The 12,201-nt window shown below is 33.8% G+C and overlaps 1 protein-coding gene across 2 annotated transcripts in view; it reads right to left on the bottom strand.

Annotated features, from left to right (window-relative positions):
• LOC118183472 (solute carrier family 12 member 2-like) overlaps nucleotides 1-12,201 on the bottom strand; it is a 77,759-nt gene that overhangs the window by 9,542 nt on the left and 56,016 nt on the right. For both annotated transcript variants that reach the window (XM_035353026.2, XM_035353028.2), the window contains one exon: nucleotides 9,700-9,814. In XM_035353026.2, the coding sequence (XP_035208917.1) occupies nucleotides 9,700-9,814 (115 nt within the window). The remainder of the gene's footprint in view (nucleotides 1-9,699; nucleotides 9,815-12,201) is intronic.

Genomic DNA, 12,201 nt, shown 5'->3' with positions numbered 1-12,201 from the left:
TTAAGCTGCCTTGGTAAATTGTTCGTTACTTTGTCTTAGTAAGCTGATACAGGCGATCCAACGTAGGCCATATAGTTTTCAGATTAATATGTTACTGTAAAACAATTGAAACATATCAACGAGAGAAGTCACCACACGTTGTGCTTTGTATAACGAAAAGCAATTGTTTTAGCTTGCGTTATAAGGTGTTTTCTCCCACTTTCCTAGCGTGCCTTCGTGGTGTAGTGATTCTGCACGCTGGGCCGGTATTCCAGAAGTCCGTGGTTCGATTCCCGGCGAAGGCCATCACTCAATTCTCATCTTGCCTGCCTCTAAAAAAATCCCAGTGTCTCTACAGTGTTATCATTTTAAGTTTGTGAAAACACCATAAATGGCCAATAAATATCTGTTTAATTTTGAGTTAGAATTATTTTTGTGTTATGAGCTAAAATGTTGCTAAGACTGATAATTCATCAAAGTTACAGACGAAAACTTCGTGCCGCGGACAACAATGTTGTGAAGAAAACAACGTTGAAGGATAAAAACATTGTCGTACAAAGCATCCTGGGAGAAAAGACAGTAAAGAGTAAATATCGCAGTTCTAAAAAAATTATGGTATAAAATATCGTAGTAGAAAATATAGTTCAAAAACTTTGTAGTTTCAAAACATCGTTGTATAAAATATCGTGCTAAAAATAAAGCATCTACAAATCATCGCAGACAATACGATAATTTTAAGCAATTTTAGTAGGTACCTTCATGCATATATATATAATTCCTTTTTTCTAATCCTTTTTATATTATATTCTTCAGAAAAAGGAACTGCTGTATAGAAGAAATTAATTAAATAACTTTAATAGTTAACTATGTTAATTTTAAAATTCTAGTAACTGTTTCACGTAGCTTTAATTACCTACATATTTTCATTTTTTGAACGCTTAAATTTCCTTCTTGTTTTCCCCTCAAAAATTTATTAGTCTATCCAAAAATACGAAATATAGAGGAAAAAGTATTCCACCATTCCTTCTTGCGTTCCCAGTCATTATACGAACACACATTTAAAACGTTTTAAGTATGCGTCATACGTGTGCGATGTTACCAACATGCGATGATTTGCAGGTGCTTGATTTTTTACCAAGCTATTTATTTCGACGATGTTTTAAAACTGCGAAGATTTGTAACTGCTTTATTTTATACCACGATGTTTTAGAAGTGTAACGTTTTGTTCTTGTTTTTATTCTCTCCTACTATGTTTTGTACGACGATATTTTCCTCTTTTGTTGCTTTCTATGTGCCGTTTTCATCCGAGATTTTTTTTGGTGGTTTATTTTCGATAGACATCCTCTTCAGACCAGTTAAATAAGTTTGCGATTAGTCATTAGGTTGTAACACCAGTTTTAAGTTAATTTCACACGGCAGAATCTACAAAAATCCCGCGAGAAAGATAAGAAATGTAATGATTTTGAATTATTATTGTTAATATCTTTAAAATTTGCTTCCCCTTCATCTTAATTTTTCAGAATACATATTTTTCAATTAATGGAGGCTCATACTGATTGTTATTGCTTATAATCACTTGCTGCAAAATTTAATTCTTATAGGTACTCTTTTATTACATATTCTAGACACAGTAGTTAAAAAAATCAAAAAAAGAAAAATATTGAAAGGCTTCAGATTTTAAAGATCGCCTAAACTAACTTATTAAGGCTTTTTAATCCTTCGATGAGTTCGCAGTCCACCAGTTTGATGTTGCACGCATTCCCACTAACTCATTACCGTTTTGTGTGTTGACTTTATTTATTAAATATCATATTCTTTGCCCTTACGACACATTAACTTCAGTTTAACAACAAAATCACAAAATATTTCAGAACAGCATATCTTTAGAATTTCCGATACACAGTCTCGCGCGATGGAGGTAAAAATGTTTTATTCCGTACAGTGTTGCTCGCATTCAGATCGATTAGTCTGCTAAAAAAAATTAAAGTTTTGCAAAGAAATCAAGTTTTCAAAAATTAAAAAATTTGGACTTCCAGGTGCACGTATTCGGGTGGAGAACTACATTATTAAAAATTTGGTGCTTGTACAAATATAAGATGAAATTAGAAGATGTATAGCTGAATAAAAGAATATTATTTCAATAAATTTTATGTGCCCAGAATATATTTAAGCAGTGAATAGAGAAATATCTCCCCATCGCGAATTAAGATATGTTTTGTATCAGTATATTATGGGTTGATATTTATAAACTATGCAAATGCAGAACACAAGAAAAAAGAATAATTCTTAACTCTGAAATTAAATTTAAATTACCGTATAATTGCAGTGATTTGCATCATGCACTGTTAACAGAAATTCGTATTTTCTGAATGGAATGTTTAAAAGATTTGCTAGTTTATATCGTATTGGGATTTTAATATTACTAATAGTCTTGAACAACAGAAACAAAAGTATTTTATTGTAATTTATTAATACAAACTATAGATGCAGCATTAAAGAATTATCATATTTTGATGAAATAAAATCCGAAGAATAAAAAGAAAATACTTTAAATTAAGAGTTCACCAGTAAGCATTTAACACAGTGTACTATAGAAAGATAATACAAATAAATATCTCTTGAACAGCTTTTTGTAGACTCTCAGTTTTCAGCATAAAAATGAATCAATTCAGTCAATTAAACAGTTATGCCAGTAAAAAAATCGATTTAGGACAATAAAAAATACAATAAAAAATCGATTTAGGATGCCATTAAAAAGAGATTTAAGTTATTGAGTGTACAAAATATTCCAAATGTTTTTACTAACAGGAGTCTACAAATATGAATTTGAAATTTTTACTTAGATCGTTATATACACTGACTACCAATAAGTATTTGGACACCTATGATAGAAAGGAAAAACGAACTTTATTCAAAATCAATAGTTGGTAGAACCTCCACGAGAGGTAATTACAGCGTGGACCCTCCGGGGCATACTTTTCACAAGTCTTTGTATCATAGCTAGTGGTATTTTCTTCCACTTGTCTTAGAGAAGACATAGAGTTCCTTCACCGATTTTGCACGGGTAGTGCACCCCTGAATTCGGCGATGCAACTCGTCCCAGACGTTCTCGATAGAGTTCAGGTCTGGACTCTGGGCAGGCCAGTCCATTCGATGAACTCCATTGGCACCATACCAAGCTTTGGTTAACGTCGAAACATGACAACTGGCATTGTCGTTCTGAAAGTAACAGGGGTCCAACCTGTAAAACTGCCACAACGTAGGAAGCACATTGTCATCCAAAATAGTGCAGTAGGCATCGGAGTTGAGCTTACCATGAATGGGGCCCAAGGGTCCCAGTCCATACTAGGAGAAACAGCCCCAGACCATAATTCCACCTCCGCCGAACTTGACTGTTGGCACAATGCATTCTAGCAGGAGACGTTCTCCAGGTAGAAGCCAGACCCAGACCCTGCCATCCGAACGGTAAAGGGTGAACCTTGATTCGTCACTCCAAAGAACCCGTTTCCACTGATCTACGATCCAATTCCGATGTGCTTTGCACCACATCATTAGCCGAGCAGCGCGGTTGGACTTTGTGATCAAAGGCTTATGGGCAGCAGCACGACCATGAAACCAAACAGAACAGATGTGCTTCCTTATGGATGCTATTCATTGAAACAATACTCTCGGATGCCTGTTGAAACTCCTCGCGGATGAGGGCCATCAGTTGGGTGCCGTTCTTCCGAATTTCTCTTGACAGTACTCATCGGTCTCTATCTCCCAGTTTCGTTGGTCTGCCGACTCGGGGCACATTCCAACAATTACCACTCACCTTCCACTTCTTAATCACATAGGCCACTGTCGATTTTGGGTACTTCAGATCGCTAGATCTGTCCCTTAAGGATCGGCCACATTTGTGATACCCGATAATTATACCTTTCTCGAAATCAGAAAGCTCCGAACTGCGAGGCATCTTGCATGCGACTAAAGCCGATGCTTTTTCCTACACGATATATACCGGGGGAGTCCGTGACGTACCTTAGGACCGCAGATATCGTCATGTGCATAGGTGTCCAACTACGTTTTGGTAGTCAGCGTATTTCTGACTTAAAAAATACCTTTCATAAATTTGTATAAAATTACTTATCTGTGGCAATATTTATATATGATTCCCTAAAATGCTGACCTATTTGAACGATATCTTCGGTAATTCTTACGATATAAGGAAAGATGTATTTTATTTAACCAATTTGGTTCTGGGGAGACGTTTTCACATTGACACTTTTCTCGTACGATTTGTACATACTAATTGAAATTTCTTGCAATTTTACAAAAGGTATCATGCGTCTAAAACTAGCCTAATCTGATAGCCATTTTATTTGGATTAATTGGATGGATTATTTAGGTTACAGCAAAAGCAAAGTCTATGGAAAGGAATGCCTTCGTAAGGAAACTTTTTAAGAGAAACTGGTTAGTATCCACGGAAAAAGCTACATGGGAAAGCCATGAGAACTCCCAAGTGTATTCTGAGAAGTTTGAACTCAAGTAGAACTACTAGTGTTCAGCGTATTTACTACTCAGCCATTGATAGGCTTCGATCTTATTTTATTTATTTCTTGAATTTAAATAATCGTGAATATATAAGCCAGTCGTTCAAGGATATTTAGTTATGCAAACTTTCTGAGACACCTTGTCTTTAATTAACATCTTTTTTCCATAGCTACAACTAAGTTTTTATAGCGAGATATATGTGAAGAACACGGTTAGTTAAATTGTGGAAATAAAACACTTGCGTCATCTGATTAAGTTCTAGTAGGTTTGAATTTCAAATAGGTGACGCTGAGTTTCAAATCTTTATTTTAAATAAAATTAATAGAAGTTGGTTACCAGCTTCTGATATATCGGTTAGTAACCGCAAGCTTGACCAGTCAAAAAGCATTGACCAGGAATTGGAAGATCCTCAGTTCAAATCCCAAACGGAGCCCATGTGCTAATAATGCTGAATAAAATGTTCCTCTTTTATGTAAATTCGCAGTAAAGTCATATCACGTGCATGAAACGTTCAGTAGAGAATTAGAGTATCAGATAGCACTAGGGTATACTCTACAGAAGAAATAAGTGAAAAATGTTCCTTGGACAATTTAATTTATGTCGTAGAGCAAATGGAGTTAAAGTATATTTTGATATTTTGATGAGCAGAAAACGTGGGGTATTTTCTTTGATCAGAAAACATCATTGTCATTCCACGACCATTTAACATGCTGGATGTTTCATTCACTGAATTCGAAATTTTTCTTTCATAAGTATGCTTCTATTCAGTTAAAGTTTCCAGACGATTCAAGCTATCGAAAACGATGGTATATGAGAGCCATCAAAGTACTTTCCCAGAGTTTCCAGGATTATCAGGAGTACTTCAGCAAGTATATGCGTTTCATGGATATAATTTTAAGGCAATAAATTCAAGCAAAATTGCGTTATAATTTCAAGCAAAACTGCGTTATAAACAACTTCCGTGACCATTTGAGCACTGGGATTGAACTCTTCCAGGAAGAGACAAAAAATATGAATGGACGGATTCCTATTGATATTCTTTGTAAGGGAACTTCATTAGCCATTGTTGTGCTTTGTCCAAAAATGTTTTTCCCAAATAAAAGGGGAGGGAGTCCGTAAGTCGATTGGGTAACTGAAATAAAGTGTTTATACAGAAAAATCGTTTAGTTGAAGTTTAAATTTTATACTTAAGTAAGAAATACTTAAATTCATTGCCAGTTTAAATTAAAAACAGTCGGCGAGTGCTGCAGAAGATGGAACAATAAGCTACTGATCACACTCAAAATCTGAAAAGGTGTCTCAAATTTGCTAGAAACAATAGTGCCAGATGTAAATCCAGTTACTTACTAGAGATTTTATACCGATTTTTGGATCTAAATCATAGTTAATGCCTTATTCTCAGAGTATTAAATTTAAAGTAAGTAGAGCTTCTCCGTTAACAAAAAAAGAATCATAGACAGTTTTCAGTGGGAGAAGCCAACCAGTCAGTATCAGTTGAAACTCAGTAGTTTCGTTAACACTTAATCAATCTTTGCGAAATACACACACACACACACACATATATATATATATATCTTTTTGCGAAATATACATATATATATATTATCTTATATATATATATATATATATATATATTTCACAAGCGAAACTCTACGACATTATATACTCTCTCGCTCTCTCTCTCTCTATATATATTTCACAAACAAAACTCTACGACTCTTATTGCTCTACGACATAAACTATTTTGGTTTTCATATTTTGTATCTTATATATATCTATATGTATATCTATACATATATCTATAAGTATATATATGTATAAGATACAAAATATGAAAACCAAAATTCTAATTTAAATTAGCAATAACCCTTAATTCCTCATTTTTAATTTAAGTACTTCCCTTCTTTATTCTAAAAGTAGTAATATATTTTCAGACTGCTTCATTTCTAGATCAATCCATATACGATGTAGATAATTCGGAACTTAAACCTACACTTTCTCTTAATAAGCTGCCATAACTGGATAACTACGTACTTTGTTTCTACCTCTATTCTCGCTAAAACGCTGCCTCGCTGATCTCTTCCTATCACAACAGTATCAAAAATAATTTTAATAGGCATGATTAGAACTCAAGTGAATTGTTGCCTCAAATGTTAATTGAAATAAAGATGGATATTTAATATATTATTTTACATTATTTTTAATTATTTTACGGCTATCTAGTTTGCTGTTCATTACGGATTCAACATTCTATAATCTAAGCAATTTATGTTTCTACACCATCATTACTTCTAAATCTTGTTTCCATTAAAATGCAGTCACTCTTTTTACAACATTATTATATATTATATATATGTACATTATTATATATATATATATATATCTATAACATACATGTACATAAGTGTTATGATGTAGAAAAGTAAAACCGAAACTTCCACTTCGTGGTGCTATCGCTGAAATCACGAGATACTATCTATAGCATTTTATATATCCTTTTTAATTTCTTTTTTTAATTAAACAAATTTCATTACAAAAGTAAACCAGATTTTACTTACAGCAACCACGCCTAAAGTACGTGCACATTCCCCCCCCCACAAGGAAGGCTATAATCATAGCCGTAGATACTACATAGGTTTTAAACAAGTATTCGTGTTATAAATACATTATTAAAACAAGTTAGTCTGACGTAGAAACAAATGTGTGTTTTATTTTATTGCGGTTATTATTTCATGTAATTTTAGCTTCTTAGGATTATTGATTGTATATATGGAAAGGTTTAAAGTTGAAATGAAAAATGAAAAAAATGTTAATAGGAGTATTGCGTGACAATCCATTGGATAATAAAAGTGCACAACACACGACATATCAATCTTAGACGTAAAGGAAGAAAATATTTTATTTAACATGCTAGATTAACAATCTACGTGAAATTTTTTATAAAGTCATACACAGAGAATTTATTTTTGCTTGCGTTAATCACATGCAAGCAGCATAAGGCGAAATCTTTTGTTATATATATGAAAATTCTGGAAATGTTATTTATAAATTAATCTGCTTACTATACGTGGTAATGCACTCTTTTTCACTGAAGATATAGCAACATCATAGAAATAGCAGACTGACTGGAAATTATTAAGAAGCCTGGCTTATCGCAGATGATATTAATGTTTATAATTTCAGTACATTTGTAAAAGTATTACTAGTAGAATGTGAACTTGCATTTAAAAGAAGGATCTCACAATCATGTCCCCAAAACCGTTGTGAACTAGACCAAATATCTGATACTTGAACTTAAATATGCCATATTACAGATAAAGGGAGAGCTATGATTAACTGTTGAGATCTGGAAAAGGAAGAATTATTAGACTGAGAACTGGTTTATCATGTCGTGATATTTCCGCATACGTCATCTAAAACCTTAAGACAGTTATGCACATAATTGCAGTAATGTACAGAAAGTTCTGAACATAATCACGACGGACATGTAACTCAAATCCCTCTCTCTCAGAAAAAAAGTACACTACATGAGCAATCTCATCACCGAGAATGTTGCTCAAGGTACACCACAGGGAACTAAAGATTTTACGTGGACGCTTCCTCTCAGTTTTGATGGAAAATATCTCGGACGAATGTACCAGGGGTATTTCACCTCTCGTCCCGTACCATTAAACCTCTTGAGAAGGCTTTCGGCTTGCAGAATTTTAAGTGTACGGTGCATTTATACTACAAACATCCAATCCTTTCCCGGGATTCGAACTCGGGCTCAACGATACGGCAGCCAGCAGCACTAACCACTATACCATACCCATTTGAGGCGCAGTACAAACGGATAATATGTTAGCAGATATATGCAGAACCTAATAGGGAAGAATCATAGAAATTAGAAGTATTGAATGGCTTGGCAAAAAACGATCATCTCCAAATACAGCAACTAGTATTATTTAGCAAGCCAATTATTATTACGACTTCCCTGAACCTTTCACTATAAACTGAAAAGAGGTTGCCCAATGATGTCAAACATAAGCACAATAAAACTTCGAATGAGAACAAGCACTACTTCTTGACAAATCACGATGGACAAATATTTGCTCACAGATGTAATGGAGAAAGGCACCAGGAAGGCGATTTGCAAAATATTTACCTGGGGTTTGATAGTTCACGACTGTGTTGCGTTTCATCTACGTTCTCACCATATATACTCTGCAGGTATCGTGAAAAATATATCATCTGTATATCTTGAATATAGGCGTTCGCTTTTAGCAAGACAGTGGTCGTCCTTACATCACACTGTTTAAATCTTCTATGTAGTTTAACCCGTACCACTACTTCATTGGACTTCCTCGTCCAGACATGGGAGAGAACTGCGTAATGCATTACTCATCTAGCCCCTGAATGTCGTCATTTGGTAAATATTAGCTCATAATTTCAAATATTTTGCCATCTTACTTTCTTTAATAATGTAAATGTCATCCTAAAAATGGAAGTTTATGGAAATAGAGACTAACGTTAGTAATTTAAAAAATTTAGCTAATAAATGCTGCTTAAATGCAGGCATTCATGAGCATAGAGGATTCATGAGGTACTCATGAGATCCCAAAACCCTTGCCATTCATAGCATTACCTGGAATCAATGATGAAAAATTTGGGATGCGTACAAAAAAATTTCTTCGAACGGATCTATCATTTCACACCTTTGCCTTGAACAATCTGCTCATGATATGTATAAGAAATATTGATCTAAGCTGCAAGATGATTTGTTGTGTTACTTATATTTGATACCACAAATCACCTGGCAACACTGTTAGCACAAATCTTTGCTGGTACTGCAGTTCCAGAGAATGTAGATACAATCATACCACAATTGTAACAATGATGACTCATTTGCATTTGAAAACTTATTTTAACTTATCGAATGAGGTAAAAGATTTAAAACAGTTTGTTATTACAAAATATTTGCATTTGAATCCAGGCTTTATCTAGATTTAGTACGTCATTTTTCATGGAGGTTTGGAAAATCATGTATACAACTTGCAATCTAATGCAATTATTTCTTCATCTAATTTATTCTTTTTATTAAAATTGTGTAAGAATTTAAAAGAACCTAACTGAAATAAAGACTGCAGTTATTCTGGAATGGTAATTAATAAATACCATTTTGAAAGTTACAAAATAAATATTACGTACTTCCTCTGCTCATCGCTGATGACTTTATCATCTTGAGCAACCGAAAAGACCCTTAGTTTGCAGTCCTTGAATCGGGATCGAGTTGTTAAGATATAAGGAAGTAGAAGCGTTAAACCTATGGAAGGAAAACAGATTTCAGTAAGAGTATTTTGTTTTTAATTTACGTTTAATACACTATCCTCTAATGTATCATGACGTGTAATTTGACGGATTGACCTAGCATGACATGTAGTTTGGTTTAGTTGACTATGGCAAAGCACACTTAAGGCTATCTGCCTAAGGTACGAAAAAGCCCATGCAGCCAGCCTATTTGCATGGATTTTGAACCCAACTCGGAACTACCAGTGTTCAAAAATTTTACCGCTCGGCCGCTGGTGGGCATGTAACTGAGAAGCGACTGAATGGATCTGAAATATGGAATTTACTTTATTTAAGCATAGCATTTTAAACATTTCAGATTTAATATACCTGAGCTATTCTAAAATTTTAAAGGCTCATGTATGATTTATTAAAATATTGCCATCTTGAAGTATTTTGATAAAACCCACGTTCTGTGCTTCTTTAGTACTTCTCTGTTTCTTTAGAAATTTAGGAGCTTCATGACGCTGTACTTCATAAAATGTATATTTTGTTATGGTTTGTTATGTTTTTTTATGTTATTCTAAAATCTTGTTGCTGTTATGAAATTTCAGGTTGTAACATATAGAGAAATATAAAAATTTGCCTGATATTGAAAATTATTTTCTAAAATTTAAAATTTGCTTTTTGATGTAGAATTGAAACTTGCCTCATCTCAAGCATTATTATAAATCACATACTCATTTTGTTTACATTAGTAGTGAGTTCTCAGTTAATTAGCTCTATATAAATGTAAATTTTATTGACATGAAAAGAATATCAGGAAATATGCTAATACACATATAAGGATTATGTTAATTTGATTAACAGTTAAATTTTGAGTTAAAGTTCCTTTCCTGTAGATTTTTAACTTCAACTTACTATTTCTGGCCAGAACGTAGTTTTAGAATCACGTCTGAATACATAATAAGGAAGAGCGGTATTTAACCGCGAAGCTCTTCGGTCTTAGTGAGAGAGATACCAGGTATTCTGTCTGCACGCGCCCGCCTTTTTAAGCTACTCTCTCGTAAGCTTCGTAAGTTCGGCCGTACTTTAGGCCCTTGATAGCTTCGCAGTCTATGAACGTTAAGGGGCCAACTCTATTAGAACTTTTGATAGCTTCTATATCTCTTTAGTTAAGATTAGTTTAGTACTATTCTTAGTCTCTTAAGTTCAAAGCCCAAGTGTCGACTTTATTGTACACTAAAAGACGGAGTTCTGTTAAACGTTAGTTGGAATAATAAAGGGTTCATTTACCCTTCGATCTTGTTGTTTCATGTCACACGAAATCAAGCGATTATTCTCTTATCAGTTCTTAAGATTCTTCCCTTCCATCAGTAACTTAGAATTCACAAAGTGAGGAACTCTACACACAAGAATGTACTCAAGAACACATATGTAAAGTTAAAAAAGGTTAAATTGAACGATATTTTTTGTTATAATACAACAGTGTTTTCGAGGCTGTGTAACATGTATAAAATGTAGCTTAGTTAAAAAATATGAGAAACTTAAATTTTCTGACAAATTAAAAGTTTTTGCTTCGTAATTTACTTTTCGCTGAAAAGTTGGGTGAAAGGAAAGGTTTAAGATATATAGAAATTTCACACACCTGATGGAGAAAAAAGAAAATGCATATTACTCACATTAGGTGACGGTTAACATTACCGTATTTGCCGGCGTATACGACCGGCCTATAAGAAGCACCCTCTATTTTATACCCATTTTTGAAGGATGAAATTTTATTACTGATCATTATAATGAATTTACAGTATTTTAAATATAAAGTAATACAAATACGAAGTAATACTTTCTGTAAATACCCAATTTATGAGTTGCTTTTGTTTAGATACTCTTCCTGATTCCACCAAGTTCTTATCAGTTTCTCAGTTGGAGGTGGCCCGAAATGCCTCTCTACAGCTCTGCTTCCATGTTCTTTAGCATAAGCATAGCAGTGCCGACGTTGGCTTTAAGCCATAACTTGAGCAACAAATTTAAGAAAACTGAATTGTAGAAATTTCACACTTAAAAGTCGTTGACAAAAATTCGAAAGTTTAAACGAACCTAGCTGTGATCGTCGATGACAGCGCATGCGTATTCACTGAACTCTACGTAACTGTAATATTCTGACACTCCGCAAGGAAGCAAGAAAAAAATTGCATAATTCCAAATAGAGGAAATTTTCAGAACTGAGTATCGACGTATAAGACGCACCCCATTTTCAGCCCTATTTTCAAGTGAAAAAGTAGTGTGTCTTATATGTCAGCAAATACGGATAATACATTATGATGTATTATAATAATACAATGTGGGATAATACATTATGATCTTTTATAATAATACAATGTGGGATTATACATTATGATGTATTTTAATAGTACAGTGTGG

The sequence above is a fragment of the Stegodyphus dumicola genome, chromosome 10 (assembly GCF_044657685.1).
Source record: "Stegodyphus dumicola isolate Sdum_Otavi_A_Nest chromosome 10, ASM4465768v1".
Classification (NCBI taxonomy): domain Eukaryota; kingdom Metazoa; phylum Arthropoda; class Arachnida; order Araneae; family Eresidae; genus Stegodyphus; species Stegodyphus dumicola.
This window is presented reverse-complemented; position numbering and strand designations above follow the sequence as displayed.